The 22,206-nt window shown below is 38.5% G+C and overlaps 1 protein-coding gene across 3 annotated transcripts in view; it reads right to left on the bottom strand.

The window, feature by feature from the left end:
- Positions 1-13,849, bottom strand: part of TBCK (TBC1 domain containing kinase) — a 202,038-nt gene extending 188,189 nt beyond the window's left edge. For all 3 annotated transcript variants that reach the window (XM_068975131.1, XM_068975132.1, XM_068975133.1), the window contains exons 1-2: positions 13,657-13,849; positions 4,464-4,536 (exon numbers count right to left, since the gene is read on the bottom strand). In XM_068975131.1, the coding sequence (XP_068831232.1) occupies positions 4,464-4,536; positions 13,657-13,849 (266 nt within the window). The remainder of the gene's footprint in view (positions 1-4,463; positions 4,537-13,656) is intronic.
- Between the last annotated feature and the right edge of the window lie 8,357 nt (positions 13,850-22,206).

Here is a 22,206-nt window from a genome sequence, read left to right as displayed (position 1 = left end):
GTAAGTCCAAGAAGAACGTATCAGTATATGGGCAGAGGGGAAACGTGGAGATCAGAAGGAACATCCTACAATTACTACCATCCTGATGACAGAGAACTACCCTGCTCATGGTTTACAGAGTCCTCAGGAAAATGGCTGGGAGAGTAAGGCCTTGGGTAACATCAATTTAGATGATGTAAAGCAATTCCAGTTGTAGCAGAGCTATGTCCTCTGGTACTTCTGGATATTCCCTTAATTGTTTATCCCCTCTTCCTGGTGTAAACGTCTTCCTTTCTTCCATTCCAAGTGCCCTAAATGAGGACTGAATAATTTTAGGAACTTTATTTTTCAGTTAGTGTTAATGTTGATTTAGTATTTCATTCCTATTCCCCGCCCCCAGACTTTTTAATACTTGTATGATCTTCAAGACTTCTGTGATAGCCAGCCTCTACGATGACCTCCAATCCCCCTGGATTCCTGGGATTCACATTCTTGTGTTGTCTTCTCCCAAATGAATAGAGTTAATGGCTGACCTTTCTATCCAATAAGATATAGTGATGTGTGGCTCCTGAGGCGAGGTCATAAAAGGCATTGCAGGTTCCACTTTGTTTCCTCTCATCTCTTAGACTGCTCACTCACTCACTCTAGGAGAAGCCAACCACCATACTGTGAGAATTCAGCCAAGAGGTCTGCAGAAAGGCCCTCAAGACAGGGAGGAAATTAAACCTCCTGTCAACAACCGGCACCAAATGAGTGAGCTAACTTAGAAACAGATCTTGAATCCCTAAGGGAGTTTTCAGATGACTACAGCCCCATCTGATACACTGACTGCAATGACATGAGATCCTGAGCTAAAAAACCACTCAGCTAAACATTCCTGAATTTCTGACCCAGGGAAATTATATAAATTGATAAATGCTTATTATTGTTTTAAGCTGCTAAGTGCTGAAGTAGTTACTCAACAATAACTAATTCATACTAATTCTTCTTATAGAAACAAAAAAAACACAAAAGTATGCCACTGGATGAAGCACCTTCATTAACAACAAATATTGTTGCTATATGAGAGACTCACAATCCAAGCCAAGTAAATATCTCAACAGGCTCTTAAAAACTTTTTTGAGGTATAATTTACATAGGTGAAATGCATGTTCTTAAGGCATACATGTCAGTGAATTTTGACAAGTTTTGCAAGAATATGTACTGTATAAGTAATACCTAATCAAGATGTAAAAATTTCGATTCCCCAGCAAGTTCCCTTGAGGCCATTTGGAATCAGTTCCTGTATTCCCACTTCCCAACCAGCATCAAGCACTGTTTTCATATCTACCATCGTAGATGAGTTTTGTTTTAAAACTTCATATAAATAGAAGAATATGACATTAGTATCTGCTTTCTTTTGCTCACCATAATATTTCTAAGGTTCATCATGTTGTGTACATCAGTAGTTGATTCCATTTTATTGCTGATTAACATACTGCGATCTGCTTACCTATCCTCCCATTGATGGATATTTGAATTCTTCCCAGTTTGGGGCTTCTAGGTTTCTGGAAGCATTCTTGTGCAAATATTTTGTTGGACATGCATTTTCTTGATCTAATACCAAGGCAGGGCGGGACTACAAGGAGGCAAATGCGATACCTCTTGGGCACAACTTTAAGGGGCTCCTCTACCTAGGAGTCTCAGTCTCTGTGGGGTCTCTGGGTCCTGGTGCGCACAAGGTTTGTTTGAGCCCTCTGAGCGTCTCTGGTGGGAACAGGGTTTGATTCTAAACGCAAATTCGCCCTTCCTGCCATCTTGCTGGGGATTCTCCTTTGCCCTTGGGCCTGGGGCATCTCTTCACAGCTGCTCCAGTGCCTACTTTCTTACTGGGGTTTCTTTGACTTTGGATGTGGGGTATCTCCTCACACCTGCTCCAGCTAAGAGCAGCTGCCGCTCCTGACCTTGGATGTGGGATATTTCCTCACTGCCACTCGTTCCAGTGCCACGCAGACACAGTGGCCACAGGACTGGAAAAGATCAGTTTTTATTCCAGTCCCAAAGAAAGGCAATGCCAAAGAATGCTCAAACCACTGTACAACTGCACTTATCTCACACGCTAGCAAAGTAATGCTTAAAATTCTCCAAGCCAGGCTTCAACAATACATGAACCGTGAACCAGATGTTCAAGCTGGATTTAGAAAAGGAAGAGGAACCAGAGTTCAAATTGCCAACATCCACAGGATCACAGAAATAACAAGACTTCCAGAAAAACATCTATTCCTGCTTTATTGACTATGCCAAAGCCTTTGAGTGTGTAGATCACCATAAACTGTGGAAACTTCTTCAAGAGATGGGAATACCAGACCACCTGACCTGCCTCTTGAGAAATGTGTATGCAGGTCAAGAAGCAACAGTTAGAACTGGACATAGAACAACAGACTGGTTCCAAATAGGAAAAGGAGTTTGTCAAGGCTGTGTATTGTCACCCTGCTTATTTAACTTCTATGCAGAGTACATTATGAGAAACATTGGGCTGGAAGAAGCACAAGCTGGAATCAAGATTGCTGGAAATATCAATAACCTCACATATGCAGATGATACCACCCTTATGGCAGAAAGGGAAGAAGAACTAGAGAGCCTCCTGATGGAAGTGAAAGAGGAGAGTGAAAAAGTTGGCTTAAAACTCAACATTCAGAAAACTAAGATCACAGCATTCGGCCCCATCACCTCATGGCAAATAGAAGGGGAAACTGGAAACACTGACAGACTATTTTTGGGGCCTCCAAAATCACTGCAGATGGTGACTGCAGCCATGAAATTAAAAGATGCTTGCTCCTTGGAAGAAAATTTATGACCAACCTAGACAGCATATTGAAAGAGCAGAGACATTACTTTGCCAACAAAGGTCCGTCTAGTCAAAGCTATGATTTTTCTAGTGGTCATGTATGGATGTGGGAGTTGGACTATAAAGAAAACTGAGCGCCGAAAAATTGATGTTTTTGAACTGTGTTGTTGGAGAAGACTCTTGAGAGTCCCTTGGACTGCAAGGAGATCCAACCAGTCCATCCTAAAGGAAATCAGTCCTGAATATTCATTGGGAGGCCTGATGTTGAAGCTGGAACTCCAATACTTTGGCCACCTGATGCAAAGAACTGACTCATTTGAAAAGACCCTGATGCTGGGAAAGATTGAAGGGGGGAGGAGAAGGGGACGACAGAGGATGAGATGGTTGGATGGCATCACTGACTCAACAGACATGAGTTTGAGCAAACTCTGGGAGCTGGCAATGGACAGGGAGGCCTGGCGTACTGCTGTCCATGGGGTCGCAAAGAGTCGGACATGACTGAGCAACTGAACTGAACTTTCATGAAGATTTTTCTTTTCTTTTTTATTTTAGAATAGATGGCCTATAAATGAAAGTATAAATTTAAATTGGTGAGCAAACAGCAATATGGTTTTTAACAAATACAATCAAAGATTTGTGACATGCAAAAATTATATTTATAAAAACATATTTACTAAGTCATGGTTAATATACAGAAAAGCCACTTTTGTTACTATGGTCACATTAGACTTCTAAAAAAGCAAGTGAGGCAATAGTGGATTTGATATCTGCATCTTGCATTCCAGATACCCCTTAAAGCTAACCATTTAAAGTAGCAATGAAAGTACTTTTACTCAACTTACTTCTTTTGCTGCTATTAAATTACTACCATTTATTAAGATACACATTTTTCCTCCCTCGAAAAAGATGTATCATTATCTATAATATAGCAATGATTAAAAAATATTGACAAAGAATAGGAATATTTCTTCAATGTAGGATGGATAATTACAATCATATAAAAGCTCAAGATAAGCAATATTCATTCCTTTAGTACAATTTTATTCATTAAAAATATTTTTCATGATTTTAAGATAATTTCAGAAAATCAGTGAAGAAGCTCATTTAATAGTACATTTACAGTAAAGTTTAGATCATATATTTTTCTTGCCAAAAATGCCTGAGATAGAAAGCAAATTTCATATGTCATTGAAATAACTGAATTTAAACTGTATGATTAGATTCCATTCAAGCCATGATTAGTATTTCTCTCTATTCTTCAACGTGGCCTTAGTTTATACAGTACACCATGTTCCTAGGAATACCCCTACTGTGTGAGAAGTTACCAGGTACTTGTCTCTGGAAAATACTCTTAACTTCAGCTATGTTAAAGAAAAGCTTAGTACTAAAAAGATTTTAAGTTTTCACATATATCCTCTTTGGTAACTTTTTGTCAAGTACTTTGCAGAATGCCTACAAAAGCTGAACACTGGATAATGTCAATGCTGAATTTCTATGAGGCCTTTGCATTAATTTTCCTAAAATGAAAATTTACAACCGGATTTTATCATTAAACAAATAACAGAAGGAACTGAGACCCTGCGGTTTCTAGGTAAAATGCCTTTTTGTTTGCCAATTTCTGCTTCTCATTTAGCTGTCCTGATAGCACACACAGTACCTCACGGGTCTCCCTTCACGGAGCAAGTCTTCTAGACTCCGTTCACAGTGTTCAGCTACCACCACCAACCTCTCTGAGTGAAGAAAAAAGAAAAAAGCAAATGCACTTTAGATTTGATTAATATAACATTTTAGTAACAAAACAACATACTTCACTAACGATATTAACATATAGTACAAATGATATTTGAAAAGAGCTTTTCAAAGTCTATATTAACTATTAACTACACAAAAATCAGATCTCTAGAATAACAAGATAAATGTGTTAGAAAACAATACATCAAATAACAATCTTCATTTTGTGATTTCTCCCCTGTGCATTAGGAAAAACAGCTGGAAAGGTTTACCTTTGGCAAAAAGAACTGATCCTTCTTCTGACACAGGCTAGCAGAAGGAAAAGCTTGGATGAAGATATAAAGAAATTTTAGGGGAAACTGGGATCTAGGGACAAACTGTCTTGACAGTCTGGCTCAAACATAAGGTCTCTGAAACTGAATTCAGAAACTGGAGAAAAGTAGAAATGTTCTGAATCACGATTATGGAGAAAGAACTGAAAATCAACTTGCGATTGTTTGTAACATCATGGGGCCTGCTGAGATTAGTAATAATAAAATTTTCATGAGCACAATATATAGTATGATGGAATTTTTATTTTCCAACAGATCAACTGTCTTAGGATAAGTCAGCACAGTTTTGAAGGTTAGTCCATACATTTTTAATGTAATCATTAGTTAATTATCGACTGACACATTGTCTGACACAGTAGCAGATCAACAAACTCTTTCTTTCTAGATGAAACAACGTGAGAGGAACCAGAGAAAGGCACAATTGGGCTCACAAGTGGCTGGGGATTTGATAAGGTTATTTCAGGAGAGATTAGTTTTTAAAGGAAATTGGGGTACTATGTATATCTTTGCAAAATGAGTTCTAAGACAAGGAAGAAAGTAAACACAAAATGATGGTAGTGGTGGTGGTTTAGTGGCTAAGTCACGTCCAGCTCTTTGTGATTCTACAGATTGCAGCCCACCAGGCTCCTCTGTCCATGGGATTTTCCAGGCAAGAATATTGGGGTGGGTTGCCATTTCCTTCTCAGATGGCAAACCAAGACAAGAAAAAGAAGTAAAGTAAAGAGGGACTGGAAATGGTGATGACTACATAGAGGTTTGGTGAAAATGAAAAATGGCAAAGGTAGAAAAATGAGAGCAGAAGGCAGGAAAAATTTCAGAGGAGGTGATCCAGTAAAAGGAAAAACTCCCAGTAAGCACTGGTTCAAGGGAAGGTCAGGTCTGGCCTGCTGAGAGCAGAGACGACGGACAATGGTGTGCAGGCAACCATGTGAAGTGTGAGGGCAGGATGTTGTGGGTCACTTCTTGGATGCACAAACTGAGGTGGTGGCATTATATAGAATGACCTGAAACACAAAATTTAAACTACCACAAATGAATACCATCACTTTCAGGGTATGAAAGAAAGCTCCAGGTGATCTGAACAGGAACTTAAAGAAAATTAAATTCGAAAGACCATGAAATGAAGAGGAAAAAAAATGAACAGGAAAGAAAGCTGTGAGATAAAAGGTCTAGTTCTTAAATTCAATAGAGAAAAGAGCATGCAAAGTTGAATTCCAAGTGATTTAGCACAATGAAGATCTAGAAGGAAAAAGCAAACAACACTGTCAGAAAACCAAAATGGGAAGCAGCATTTCTGTCAGTTTTCCTTACACCTCGCTGGCTACCTCTCCTTAGTCTCCTCGGTAGACTGGTAACTCTTCTACCCAAACTTAAATCCTTCTAGCTCCTCCACCTTTGATTCTGGGTCTTCAACTGTGTTTTCTCCTTATTTATTCCCAAGGCTGAAAAACTCCTAAATTTTACGTCAAGCCCAGAGTTCTCTTTTAAACTCCATAGCCAATTTCTCACTTTAATATAAAAGTCACCTCAAACTCAACAGAACTCAAACTGAATTTATAGTTTGCTCCTCAAGGCTTTCCCTTTAGAACCAGTAAATGGTACCACTATCCTGCTAGCTGCTCAGGCTACAAACTTAGCAGTAATCTCCATTTCTCAAATCCAAAGAAAAGGCACTGCTATTTCTATCTCTCAAATGTCTACAGAATTTGCAGTTTGCTTCATCTACCACAATCTGGGTCCAAGCCATTTTGTACTAGATTACTAAAACAATCTCTTAACCAATCATCTCCGATTAATTGTTATTGCCCTCTAACATATTTTCATACTAAAATCTAAGTGCTAAAATAATAATTAATAAAAGTGAATATGTAACTCCCTGTCTAGCATTGTTTTTTGTTATCCTTCACCTTTCCTACCTTAAAGTACTATTACATGGATTCCCATTGCCTAAGATGATCTTCCCTGTTTTTCTCCCAGTGAACGCCTATCATGAAACACAGTAATTAGGAGTACAGACTATTTGGTTTGGGCTCAAATTTTAGGTTCAACACTCATTAGTTTGCTAGCCTCTCTATGCCAAAGTTTCCTCTTCTGCAAAATGAGGGAAAAATAAGGACCTACCTCATAGAGCTGTTGTGAGGCTGAAATGAGTTAATATAAAATAAGGACCTGGCATATAAGAATCACTAAGTGTTAGCTATTATTATTACTACACAGTTAAATGTGATTTCCTCCAGAAACACTTTCCTGGTCCCCCCAAATCAATTTGCGCCTTCTATAATATAATCTATTTCACAATGTACTTTTCTTTCATAGCACTCATTTGAAATCCTAAGGATTTGTATACATTTTTATCTAATATCTTTGTTCTTTACTAGATAATGCATTTCCTGATAGTAGGAAAGATTCTGACCTTGTTCAAAATGCATCACCAGTGTCTAACATGATATCTCAAACATACACATCTAATTTAAAAATACTTGTTAAATTAGTTAACTTGAGGAAAGACTCAATGTGGCCATTAGAAATGAATAAATCTCATATAATGACTGTCATTTTCTAAATAGAAATCTGTCCTTTGTAGAAAAGTATATGCCTACTCCGTAAACTAGGTGTAATAATACCACAATAGCACTGATTTTAATATAAAATACCATCAGAATATGCTACAATGTGCATACTCCATTAATTAATAATTTTAAATTAGATATTCACAAGTCTCCATATCTAAACTGTTTGGCATTAGTATAAAATTTGTCAGATTTACAATGATTTAAAAAAAAATGATCAAGTTTCTTCAGGAAACTCCTTCAAAACTTCATAAACTAGAGTTTGCCAAAGCTACAGGATCCTAAGGAACTTTAAAGTAAATATTACTTTAATATAGCAGACCCATAATCCTGGCAGAATATCAAAGATTCTCCCAGAGGTAATGGAATATATACCAAGACAATGTTTCCAATATGAACCAGGTTTTTCTCCAAAAAATCATTACAGAGAATTCATCCTGAAACTGTAAACAACTGTTTGAAAATAACTTCTGCTCGTTATAAAACAATATAGTTTCACAGAATAAAATATGACAAACATATTTGAGAATCATAACATGCCGAATATGTCAGCAATATAGTGGCATTATTTATAAAAAACAAATGTGACACCAAGATGAACTTTAAAGAGTAGAACATATAAGCACCATGAAATAATCTTTCCTATATGAAATATTTGATGAGTGCCAAGTGTCTCTGTAGTGTACATACAGCTTGAATTGTAAGTTTTAAGTCAATGCTAAGAAGTGGAAGAGAGCACAATATTAAGCAAGACAGATAATAAAGTAGTTGAATAAAAAGATGGACTAAATGAAAGATTTTAAAAAACTTTTAGAGAAAGAGGTAAATTGTGAATGTGTTAAGATAATATGAAAGCTTATTAGAATACAGTTACTGCATCATTCTTTATTCACAGTAAAAACTGAGACTAGCTCATCACCTTTTAAATAAAATATCTAAATAAATATTTATACAGGCAAACTGATAAAGGATAATTCTGTGCCTAAGAAACAGTATTGTTGCTAGGTCTCTGTGATGGTCAGGTTTATGAGTCAACAGGCTAGGCTATACAGTCTTCAGTTATTCAAACGCTAGCCTAGGTGTTACTGTGAAGGCATTAGATAATTGATTAAAATCTACAATTAGTTTAATGTGAGTAAGGTTGATTACCCTAGATAATCTTGGTGGTCCTGACTCAATCAGTTACTAAACTATGACTTCAGCTATTACATAAAAATTCACCTTGTCCTTGATGATCTGCCCTATGGATTTCAGGCTAGCTTACCCAGCCCCCACAATCACATAAACCAACTCCAACCAATTAATCTATAGCTATCAAGCTCTCTAGCCGTCTGTCTCCTACTAGTTCCGTTTCTTTGATGGAACTCTAAACTGATACAGACACTCAGGCTGAAATATATATATGCAGCTAGAGATACAGGATTATCTTATAGGCCCTTAACAATTCAATTATTCTCCACCTAAATTTCAAATCTATTAATTAAAATAATTTTGTTCTTGATTTTCTAGCAATAAAAAAAAAGATTTTTGGGTAATCAATACCAAATCAATTGGAATATATTACCATTTATAATCCTTTCTATGCTTCTAAAATTGCTGAGACTTCAAGTTCAAAAGAAAAAGATTAAAGTTTGTTAACTTAAGTATTTTCATGCTTTACTGACCTTTTTTCTTTTAAAGATATTTTATTCAATTTCTCTTTTGATAAATCAAGTTCAAAAATTCGAATGTAAACTATTCTTGAGATTAAATACATCAACCTGCTGAGTTAGCAAGAAACTAATATCATCTTGAATCAGTTCTGAATGATCTGTTGGAAACAGTGAAAGCTTGACTTCTGAACTAACCTAACATGTGAAAACATAATGTTACTAAAATGAACCACATGTTACATGTTACTCCAAGTAAAATGGGGAGAGTGTGGGACTAACAATGACAAGATGAGAAATATCTGTGTAGCAAGAACAGAATAAAGGAACCAAAATTAAAATTCTTTGAGGAGACAAGAACAGTCCAAACCAAAATGATTACATCATTGAGAAATATGCATTGTTCACCTAGGAGATTGTTGACTTTTCAAACTAAATGTAACTGAAATGACTGGGATGTTTGGAACAAACAGACCTTCACAACAACACTTACTCTAATTTCATTAGTTACTCCTTATGCTTACGACTTTTCAGGACAATGAATATTGCCAATAGTAAAAAAAAAAAAAAGTAATCCAATTCCCTAACCTTTGGATAATAACAGATATCTTCATTCCAGGCAGTCAAACTTAAAATATATGAATTTTATACACATCCATAATCTGCGTGTCCCTGGAAGAGAGGGCCGTGGAGACCTGGAAGCAGGACGATCATGGGAAACAGAGTAACCAGGAATATGGTTATTGGGCTTAAGGAGACTACCCACATTGTTGAGCCAGGTTCAAAATTAACAGAGTTTAACAGTGTCCAAGAGGACTACTTCCTATCTGACATTTATAACTAAAAAGAAGTTTCCTGTGCAGTTAGCAGTAGGGTCCCCCAGAGAGATTATGTCATAAGGTTTTTCCTAGTTCAGTATTTACAGAGGCTCACTTAGGTAGAGGCATGAAAAAAAGGATCTCAAGACTCTTGACTCTAGGGCTACTGAGTCAATTATCCCAAAATGCCTAGGGAAAACTGGACAGAGGCAAGACCCCAGTCATCTGAAGGGATGCTCCAAATAGGCTTCCAGTCAGTGGGAAAGAATAAAGGGCACTTCAGGATACAAGCATAAAGAAGTCCTGGGTTTCCCTGGTGGCTCAGTGGTAAAGAATTGGCCTGCACAGGTTCCATCCCTGATCCAGGAAGGTCCCACATGCCACAGAGAAACTAAGCCCATGCGCCACAACAGGTGAGCCGGTGCTTTAAAGCCTGGGAGCTGAAACTACTGAATCTGTGCGCCCTAGAGCCCAGGCTCTGCAACAAGAGAAGCCACCACAATGAGAAGACCAGAGCACCACAGCTAGAGAGTAGCCCCCGACTGCCGCAACTAGAGAAAAGCCCGAGGAGCAATGAAGATCCAGCACAGCCAAAAATAAATAACTAAATAAATCTTAAAAAAAAAAGAAAAAGTCCCAAGAACTGAGTAAAGTGGCAAGAATTCGGGAAGATAAGCATAGTCCAAATTTTCAGATCTACAACAGCAAATTTTGGTTACTCATTACAGATGATAATGATCTACCATATAGTTATATTGGAGTGATTTTGGAACCAGGCCAATTCCACAAGCCAAAATTCTTTAGAATTTGTAATTGGGTAGGGGAGGGGTGGTATTTGAGGCATTCAAGGGTTGACAATATCTTATCACCTATTTGGTTATATAAAAGCCCCAAATGATATCTACAATTTAGTTATTGTCTTGAAGCTCTTTAGGAAACAAAAACTTTAGCAAAAAGGTTTTTTAAATTTGCTTGTTTGTAAACAACAAACTCGCCAAAAGTTCCTTAATTGCTACTTAATTGCTCTGTGCCTCAATTTCCTCATCTGTAAAATGTGAATACAAAAAGAGTTCCTACTTCATGGTAATGTTGTAAGGATTAAGTTAATTAAAATATGTAAAGCATTTAGAATACTGCCTAATAAGTAATCAACAATAAATGTTAGCCATTATTAACATTTATTACAAAAACATTTTCCATTCAAATTCTATAAAACTTTCAGAGAAACTATTTTCAAGAGGCATAACCTAGACTACTTGAAAGTATCATTTAGCCTGTTTTTCAGCAAAACTAAGGAAATAAGAGTTTGCATTTTTTTTCAGCACCTGTAATATTAGGTTGAAACATCTGAAAATGAGATTTTTAAGGGAATAAAAACAGTACAATATCAGTAAGTATATGGGGTTAACTTTCACAATTCATTTTGTTAGAAAAATTAAATATATTTCACTGAAATGCATTTAAAATAATTTTAAGCATGAAATTAAGCTTTCAAAAATAATTTTAAAATAATTAAAATATTGCCACCATAAGCACCTTCAGGGGTGCTATGGATTGAACATTTGTGCCCCACCTCCCCAATCCATATGTTGACACCTAATCCTCAGTGTGATGGTGTCCAGCAGTGGGGCTTTGGGGTGGGGGGTGATTAGATCATGAGGGTGTCCATGCTAAGTCGCTTCAGTCATGTCCAATTCTTTGCAACCCCATGGACTGTAGCCCACCAGGCTTCTCTGTCCATGGGGATTCTCCAGGCAAGTACTGAAGTGGGTTGGCATGGCCTTCTCCAGGGGATCTTCCCAATCCAGGGATTGAACTCGAGTCTCTTACATCTTCTGCATTGACAGGCACTAGCCCCACATGGGAAGCCATGAGGGTAGGGCCCTCACAAACAGGATCAGTGCTCTTCTTTTGTAAAAGAAGCCTGGGAAAACTCCCTTTCCCCTCCCACCAAGTGAGGTTACAGGGAGAAGATGACTGTTAATGTAGAAGTGGGCCTCACCAGACATAGCATCTGCTATTGCCTTAATCTTGGATATCCCAGCCACCAGAACTGTAAGAAATAGACTCTTCTTGTTTATAAGCCACTCGGTTTATAGTGTCATATTTTAGCAAGGAGAATGGGCTAAGATACAAGTCATAAAAGAACCTGACTTTATGACTGCATGCGTGCATGCTAAATCGCTTCAGTCATATACAACTCTTTGTGACTCTAGGGACCATAGCCAGGCTCCTCTGTCCATGGGATTCTCTAGGCAAGAATCACTGTGTAGGTTACCAAGCCCTCCACCAGAGAATTGAACCTACATCTCTTACATCTTCTGCACTGGCAGCCAAGTTCTTTACCACCAGCGCTACCTGGGAAGCCTCAACTATACTACTAAAAAGGCAGTAAATTCTTCCTGGTGAAATACTGACTTTTTAACCAACAGAATTCAACTCTACTAAATGAAATCCTATATAAAAAGACTAATGCAGCTACGAAGAGGTAAAAACATTAGTGACCCTCTTTTCAGGGGAAAAAACTTAGCCCAGATTATTACTTTCAATCATAAAATACATTCTAGTAGACAATTCTAAAGTTTCTATTGGGCTTCTCAGGTGGCTCAGTGGTAATGAATCCACCTGCCAACGCAGGAGATGCAAGAGATGCATGTTTGATTCCTGGGTCAGGAAGATCCCCTGAAGAAGGAAACGGCAAACCACTTCAGTCTTCTTGCCTGGAAAATTCCATGGACAGAGGAACCTGGTGGGCTACTGCCCGCAGGGTCACAGCGAGTCGGACATGACGAGAGACAGAACACAAAGTTTCTAACATTAGAATTTTCATTTCCTTTTTGGAGAGATGAAGAAATATGCTTGAGGATAGGGGCTTCCCTGAAAAAGAATATTAAAAATCTTGATCCTTAGATCTGAGAAATGTGAATCATTCAAATGCAGTCAGGAAAACTCAAATGACTCAGTTTGGCTGGAGCAAAAAGTGATGGCAACCAAACATACACACTCTGATTACTTTATATGTTTACTATTTATTATAATGGCTTCTCTGGTGGCTCAGATGGTAAAGCATTTGCTTGCAATGCAGGAGACCCAGGTTCGATCCCTGGGTTAGGAAGATCCCCTGGAGAAGGGAATGGCAACCCACTCCAGTATTCTTGCCTGGAGAATCCCATGGACAGAGGAGTCTGGCGGGCTACAGTCCATTGGGCTGCAAAGAGTCAAGACAGGACTGAGCGATTAACGCTTACTGTGTATCAGTTCAGCTCAGTGGCTCAGTCGTGTCCGACCCTTTGCAACCCCATGAACCGCAGCACGCCAGGCCTCCCTGTCCATCACTAACTCCTGGAGTCCACCCAAACTGATGTCCATCGAGTTGGCGATGCCATCCAACCATCTCATCCTCTGTTGTCCCCTTCTCCTCCTGCCCTCAATCTTTACCAGCATCAGAGTCTTTTCAAATGAGTCAGCTCTTCGTATCAAGTGGCCAAAGTACTGGAGTTTGAGCTTCAACATCAGTCCTTCCAATGAACACCCAGGACTGATCTCCTTTAGGATGGACTGGTTGGATCTCCTTGCATCCAAGGGACTCTCAAGAGTCTTCTCCAACACCACAGTTCAGAAGCATCAATTCTTTGGTGCTCAGCTTTCTTTATAGTCCAACTCTCACATCCAAAACAATACACTGTGTATATTATAACCTAACCAGGGTAACAGGGTGGAGAACACAAAATATGAGAAAACAACACTCACCATGCTTTCCCCTAGAAATATCCACATACTGGCACAGTCTGGGGTGAGTGATGGTCTTGAGGATTTGAAAGCGCCCTAAAATCTTGATGGAATTTGGTGTGAGAGGAAGCCCATTGCTTCCACAGACATCATGGGGCAGAGCAGAGGCAAAGAAGGTAAAGGCACCCATTTCGGCATCCTTCAAGGGAAACATTCTTGGTGTCCTAAATCTTCCCAGGTACTCTAGAAAAGGAGAGAATTTTTTGATAGATCAGCTAAACATTAAGCCAGTGTTTTCTCACCTTAAATATGACTGAAAGTGAAAGTGAAGTCGCTCAGTCGTGCTCAACTCTTTGCAACCCCATGGACTGTAGCCTACTAGGCTCCTCTGTCCATGGGATCTTCCAGGCAACAGTACTGGAGTAGGGTGCCATTGCCTTCTCCAGGGGATCTTCCCAACCCAGGGATTGAACCCAGGTCTCCCGCATTGTAGACAGACGCTTTACCGTCTGAGCCATAACCATATATAATTTGGAGGGAGATGTCAATTGTACATTTTACAGCAAAATTATCAATGTGAGAAAATTTCAAGATAATATCAAAGAGGAAAGACCACCCAATCATGAATTTACATGGTAGCTCCAAATCAAAATCAAAGATTTGCAATGGCATATAAAGGAAAAGACAGAACACTCCCTCTGCAAGGATGCCTGACAATTTTAAGAGTTTAGAAGTTTGTTATTCTACATTCACATTAATAAGGCTCTTCTTTTTACCCGAAGTTTGAATATACCACAGACTACAAGTACTTTTCTTTTTCACAGTGCAAGGAGTCAGGAAAGAGGAAATAAGGACACCAACCAGAACTTTAAATAATCAAGGACTCTACTAACAGTACTAAGTATCAAACTAACATCACCCAGCAATCCCACTAATAGGCATACGCCCTGAGGAAACCAAAACTGAAAAAGACACGTGTACCCCAAGGTTCAATGCAGCACTATTTATAATAGTTACGGCATGGAAGCAACCTAGATGTCCACTGACAAATGAATGGATAAAGAGCAGTGGTGCATATATACAATGGAATATTATTCAGCCATAAAAAGGAACACATTTGAGTCAGGTCTAATGAAGTGGATGAACCTAGAGCCTATTATACAGAGTGAAGAAAGTCAGAAAGAGATAAGCAAATATCATTATTAATGTACATGTGTATATATATATATATATATATATGGAATCTAAAAAGATGGTACTGATGAACAGATTTTCAGGGCAGCAATGGAGATGCAGACAGAGAGAACAGACTTATACTGGTGGCGTGGGGAGGAAGGAAAGGGTGTGGGATGAATGGAGAGAGAACATGGAAACATATACATTACCATGTGCAAAATAGATAGTCAATGGGAGTTTGCTGTATGACTTAGGGAACTCAAACTGGGGCTCTTCAACAATCTAAAGGGGTGGGATGGGGTGGGAAGGAGGTTCAAGAGGAAAGGGACCTGTGTCTACCTATGACTGATTCATGTTGATAGCAGAAACCAACACAATATTGTGAAGCAATTATCCTTCAATTAAAAATAAATAAATTTTTTAAAATAAAAAAAAGAATTAAACTAGATAACAAACAGCCTTATAATGTTACTTAAATAACTAATCGATTTTTGTTTTAAAGCCAGGTGCTTTGCAAGTGATGTTTTACTCCCCTCATTGATCTTGACAGATGTTATTGCCTCCAGGTTAGAAACAGATATTCTACCTGAAGATCCTGAGGGGTCCTAGCACTATAGTTTCCAAAGCAAGTGGAGTCCAGCATTGTATCATGAAGTGGCCTGAAGATTAAGAAGCTTAGTTTAAAATCTGTTATCACATTATGGCAACCACAATGAAAAAGGTCTCCCAACAAAAAATATATCTCTCATCTAGGTATCTCACTAAAAAGACATTGATTGGTCAGGGACTGCATTCTTCCCTTCCAGTTTCACAATAAAACCTGGAATTCTAAATCAAGACAATAGGCTGCTTTTCATAAATCTGTCCAGAAACTTCATTTAAACATTAAAAAGAACTGTTTTAAAAGGTGTAAACTCATAATAAGGAAAAGAGTGGAAAAAGGCCATGAGCTGATTTTAAGAAATTCCTATAAAGCATTCTGAATAGGCTAAGAGCATTGTCATAAGAAACAGACAGAAGGAGGTTACAATCTATGCTACAGTTAACAGGTGTGCTCATCCTCTTCAGAACAGAGGCTTCAGATTCAGAGAAGGAGGGAACAGTGGTGAACAACAGCAGTCAGAAGAATATCTGAAATGAGAAATATGGCATTTGAAAGGCTGAAGAATAGAAGACTCAACTTTGCCACCAGATCCCCATTCAGTTCAGTCGCTCAGTTGTGTCTGACTCTTTGCGACCCCATGAATCGCAGCACGCCAGGCCTCCCTGCTCATCACCATCTCCCGGAGTTCACTCAGACTCACGTCCATTGAGTCAGTGATGCCATCCAGCCATCTCATCCTCGGTTGTCCCCTTCTCCTCCTGCCTCCAATCCCTCCCAGCATCAGAGTTTTTTCCAATGAGTCAACTCTTCTCACGAGGTGGCCAAAGTACTGGAGCTTCAGCTTTAGCATCATTCCTTCCAAAGAAATCCCAGGGTTGATCTCCTTCAGAATGGACTGGTTGGATCTCCTTGCAGTCCAAGGGACTCTCAAGAGTCTTCTCCAACACCACTGGCAAGTTATTTATCCTCCGATCCAAGGATAAGGTTACTACTGCACCATTGTATGAAAAGCAGTCATGAGATTAGGGAAGAATCCATAAGAAACTTCAAAAATACTAAGTAATATCCTAGTTCTTAATTGATGGGTTAAGGGTGTTCATATTATTCTCCATAATTTCACATTCTATATCTCCACCTATCTATATATATGTGCTATATACAATATATTTCATAAAATTGAAAGCTTTTTTCATTTTAAATTGAAAAACATTTTTAAACACAATGAAATGATTTTCAACAAAGGCCAAGGAATTGAATAGGAAAATGACAGTCTTTTTAATAAATGGTGCTATAAAAAGATGTTCATATGGGAAGAAGATTAACCTCAATTTCTACTGCTACATCCACAGAAGTCTGATATGGATTACAGACCTAAATGTAAAAGCTAAAACTGTTAAGTCTTCTGCACAAGAAGAAAAAAAAAAGAGACAGAATATTTTTGCAACCTTGGAATAGGCGAAGATTTCTCAAGCAGGATAAGAAAAGCCATAAAAAATGAACTTTAGGGGCCTCCTTGGTGGTCCAGGGGTTAAGAATCCACCTGCCAGGACAGGGGACATGGGTTCGATTCCTAGTCTTGAAGATCCCACATGACACAGAGCAACCAAGCACATGCACCGCCAACCACCAAGCCCCAGCTCTAGAGCACACAAGCCTCAGCTACTGGCCCATGCGTCCTAGAGCCTGTGGTCTGCAACAAGAGAAGCCTCTGCAGTAAGAAGCCTGAGCACCACAACAGAGTTGCCCCACCCGTGGCAACTAGAGAAACCCGTGCACAGCAATGAAAACCTAGCAGAGCCAAACATAAATAAATAAATCTTTTCAAAAAATACTTTATTTTAAAAAATCTATTGTTTCTCTGTCCTAGCAACAAACAAATGGAAATTAAAATGAAAACAGATCTCATCTGAGCCAATTAAAAACAAAACAATGAGAATTTTTTAAAGAAGATGAACTTTATAAAGTGGGCTTCATCAAAATTAAAAACAATGCACATTAAAAGCCACATTTGAGAAAATACAAATCCAAACTAAAGTTAATTATGACATATCTATCTATATATACATATGATATTCTTATAAAATACATGTATATATGTGTATATATATATGCATGTATGTTTGTAATATGATAACAGGGCTTATCTGGTAACAGACTAGCATTCAGAATATATAAAGAATGCCTATGACTTAATAAAAAGAAAAACAAGTCAACACAAAACAGGTAAAAATCTGAAATGTGTATTTTTCACAAAAGAGGAATACAAATAGACAATAAACACATAAATAGTTCTCAATGTAATTAATCAGCAGGAAAATGCAAATTAAAACCACAACATACCATTTTACAACTACCAGAATGGCTAAAATTGGAGTGACTGGCAATACCAAGTGTTGAGAAAAATGTGGAATTGGAGCTGATTCTCTGCTGTTTATGGTAGTGCTAAAATGACACAAGAACTTTGAAAAACTGTACTAAAGTTAATAGTACCCCTTACGACTCAAATTCCATTCCTATTGGGTATTAACCCAATAAAAACTAAAATGTCCATAAAAATACTTGTACAAGAATGTTCACAGTAGTTTGTTTCATAACAGCCCCAAACTGGAAGCAAGGTAAACATCACACAAGTGAACTTCTAAGCAAGTTGTGGTATATTCATCCAATGAAACGCTATTTCAAAACAACAAAAAAGGAATAAATATGCCAAAATATGGATGTATCTCAAAAATATTACATTGATGAAAGCGGTAGACACAGAAGAGTTCATATGCTATGGCTCCATTTAAGTGTTACAGGACTACAGTTTTAAACTATAGTGGTAAGAATGAGAATGGAGTGCTTGGGGTGGGGAGGAGGGTGGTGGGAACAGTCTTGGCAATGGAAAGGTAGGAACTTTCTGGAGTAGTACAAATGTTTCACATCTTGATTAGGGTGGTGATTGTTACATGTTTGTTGACATGTATCAAAACTCACCAAACTGGTCACTTAAAATCACTGCATTTTAATATACAGAAATTTTATCTCATTAAAAAAAGAACAATGAAACAAAATTAAGCAAATATGAGAAAAATAATTTTAAAAATCAGTGCTTGGAAATTAAACATATGATTATCAAACTAGATAGAAGTGTTGGAAAATAAAGTTGAGACTACAACTCAGAACATGAAGCAAATGCACAAACAGATAAAAACATAAAAGATTACAAACACAGTGAATCAAACCAAGAATTCAACAACCACCTAACAGGAATTTCAACAAAAGAGAACAGAGAAAAATAAAGAGGAAAAAATTATAAATGATTAGGAGAGAATTCCCCTCAGTTGAAGGAAAATTAAAGACGCTTCTAATTTTAAGAAGACTAAATTAGCCAGAGATATTTATTCAGGCTTCAATGAATGAGTTCATTGCAAGGAGAACAAACTTAGAACAAAACATGTCATAACAGATTTTCAAAGCTTCAAGTAAAACTAAAAACATTAATCATTTCAGAGAGAAAACAAATAGTTTAGGCGTCAAAACATCAAGACCCAACACTCATTCTCATGTCCTCAAGAGGATCAACGGAAGCCAGAAGATGGTGACGCCTTGAAAAACTGTAAGAAACAAAATTTAGTTTCTGTACCCAGCCAAAGTATCAATCATAACAGTAAAATAATAATTTACACTATGTAAACATTAAAAAAACAAAATCACTACCCACATATTTTTTATAAATAAATTTTTTAAGGATGTACTCTACCAAAACAGTTGGAGAAGGCAATGGCACCCCACTCCAGTACTCTTGCCTGGAAAATCCCATGGATGGAGGAGCCTGGTGGGCTGCAGTCCATGGGGTCGCTAAGAGTTGGACACAACTGAGGAACTTCACTTTCACTTTTCACTGTCATGCATTGGAGAAGGAAATGGCAACCCACTCCAGTGTTCTTGCCTGGAGAATCCCAGCGACGGAGGAGCCTGTTGGGCTGCCGTCTATGGGGTCATGCAGAGTCGCACATGACTGAAGTGACTTAGCAGCTACCAAAACAGGAGAAGACGAAGTAGTAAAAGACATTGTACCTTATTGTACCTTTGCACAATACTGTAACACTGTACCTTACTCAAGATTTCAAGGAATATAATCCTGTATAGAAGCTGTCAAAAGGACCAGAAAGTAATCTGTTCAAATCAAACAGAAAGTAATCGGGATCCAAGGGAGATGTCTTCAAGCAGAGAAATGGCAGGGAGGAGGTTCTCATACAAAGAATAAGAGGACTTGGTGAATAAAGCACATTAATCTTTTCCCTCGAAGAAAGTACAAAGTCCTCTGTGAAAGTGAGGAGGGTCAAAAACTATATAATTAGTATACAATCCAAAAAATTAAGCACACTTAACTATGACATAATTTTTGTTACTGCAGAGGAGGAAACAACAACCCATTTGACATTAATATTACAAATCTCATTAGTGTGGTACATAGGTTATGAAATTTAACACCTGGAAGAAAATGTATAATGGCATATTTCTTGGCTATGCACTGAAGTTTATTTACAAAACCATAATATTGTAACATTTTACTGGTTTTTATACACATAAACAAAGCAAAAAACAATTGGAGTTAAGAAATATACTGTTACTATTAATAACATTGTCAGTGTATAAGGAAAAGTCCATCTACTGAAAGGCAGGAGTGGATGTGGTTTCTGCCATTTAAAGGTAGAATCACTACTTTCCTTGCTTTACTAAATAAGGAGCCAAATATATGTATTTTCAAAAGTTGATGTGAAAAAATAAAGTCTACATATTATTTAGAATTATGAAATTAACCAGTATTAAAACTAAAAATTGTGATAACCACTCAAAAATTTGTAGAAGAGAGGTAGTGGATGGTGTGGGCTATCTTAAGAAGTCAATTAAAAAAAAAAAAGAATTCGCAGTTTAACATATTATTCAACATCCATACCTAAAATTAGAAAAGATTAAATGTGGTTATCTTTGAATGAACAGGACTGAGGGCAGGAAGGAAGACACTGAGCTGCTGCGTTTTATTATTACTATGCCTTTTGATTTTCAATTAGACACACCTATCACTTAGACAACTAAAGATCAAATCACCAAATAAAACGCAAATAATTCAAAACTATAAAACACTAGTTAGCACAAACCATTTCATCAACGTTCTGCTTCAACTACGTCTTAAGTTGCTGCTGTTGCTGCTGCTGCCGCTGCTAAGTCGCTTCAGTCGTGTCCGACTCTGTGCGACTCCATAGAAGGCAGCCCATCAGGCTCCACCGTCCCTGGAATTCTCCAGGCAAGAACACTGGAGTGGGTTGCCACTTCCTTCTCCAATGCATGAAAGTGAAAAGTGAAAGTGAAGTTGCTCAATCGTGTCCGACTCTTGGACACCCCATGGACTGCAGCCTACCAGGCTCCTCCGTCCATGGGATTTTCCAGGCAAGAGTACTGGAGTAGGGTGCCATTGCCTTCTCCGATGTCTTAAGTTGGATATACATAAAAAGGTTCACATTCAACAAATACACTCACATAGATTTCCTCACACTTGGTAAGTGGAAGAAAGTCAGTGGGGAGGAAAAAAATACCTGAAATGAGAAATTAGTTGAGAGAGAGAGAGAGAAAAAAAAAAACACAACAATATAAGAAGCTCGATCTGAACATTCATTCATTCACCAACTATCCTGAAGTTCCTATTTTAAGTCAGCCGCTTTTCCAGCTTCTGCCCCACCAGTGAACAAACACGACAATATTTGCCCTCAAAGAACTTGAAGCGGAAATGCATCATAGGCAAAAAAGGTCAAAAATTGGGCAAAAGATGCTAATTTCATTATAAATAAAACAGTGTACACATTTTTAATGGGTTAATAACACTAGTCCATTTACTTTATATATACTTTTCCTCAGCCCAAACAAAAACAGGGACAAGAGTTCTTGAAAAGCAACCACTGACAACTCTTTTATATTCTTCCACTTCACAAATGAATGTCACATTTCGATAACTAAGCCTTTGAAAACAAGAAACAAACCAAAGCAAGAGTTCGAATCTACGCTGACTAGTGGAGACAGTCGAATCCACATTCTCTAAGCTCCTCTTTCAACCTTCCTTTGGAACAGCCAGGCAGCAGTCCCTTTTTAAAAAATGCCTACAGTTCTCAAAGGACTGAGTAGAGTAGGAGAAGGAGGGCTGTAGGTGGGGACTGGAAACTGTGATCAGTAGCCAAAAGCAGCACTGACCTCTTTCAACCACAGCGGGAAGTGCGGGGTCATTCGCTGCATCTGACCCGCCTCTACCTCCCGTCTCAAACACCCATAAAAAACTGGGAAACCCAAATACCTGCCTCTGGGTCTGAGGGCGCAGGCAGACAGAAAGACAAGTGGGTGGAGCTGCTACACAGGGCCCCAGAGCTGTCGCTGTGGCTGGTGTTGTCGCTATTGCTTAGGGCACCAGGCCGCGCATTGCAGGTACTTCTACAAAAGAGGCTGCTCCTGGAGCTCCAGGAGCTCCAAGACTGCCCTCTGCCCGCGAGCGAAGTTAGCGGGGGTTGCCAGCTCGGAATCCGGCCAGGAGCGCGAGCCCGCCGCTCTCCGCTGACAGCTCCCAGCTCTCCCAGATACGCGCAGCTCGGCCCTTTCCTCTGACATCACAGATTCTGCGACGGCATTCTAAAGAAAGACCCCGGCGTGTGGCATCTTGCCTCTTGCCCAACCTGGCGAGAAAATGTAGCGACCGAGGAAGAGATGCAGGATGATTGACGTTATTGACTGAGGGAATGGACGACAGGAGATGTGGTGTGGCT

Source organism: Capricornis sumatraensis, chromosome 7, assembly GCF_032405125.1.
Source record: "Capricornis sumatraensis isolate serow.1 chromosome 7, serow.2, whole genome shotgun sequence".
NCBI lineage: Eukaryota > Metazoa > Chordata > Mammalia > Artiodactyla > Bovidae > Capricornis > Capricornis sumatraensis.
The sequence above is the reverse complement of the archived record's forward strand: the minus strand, read 5'-3'. Positions and strand labels throughout refer to the sequence as shown.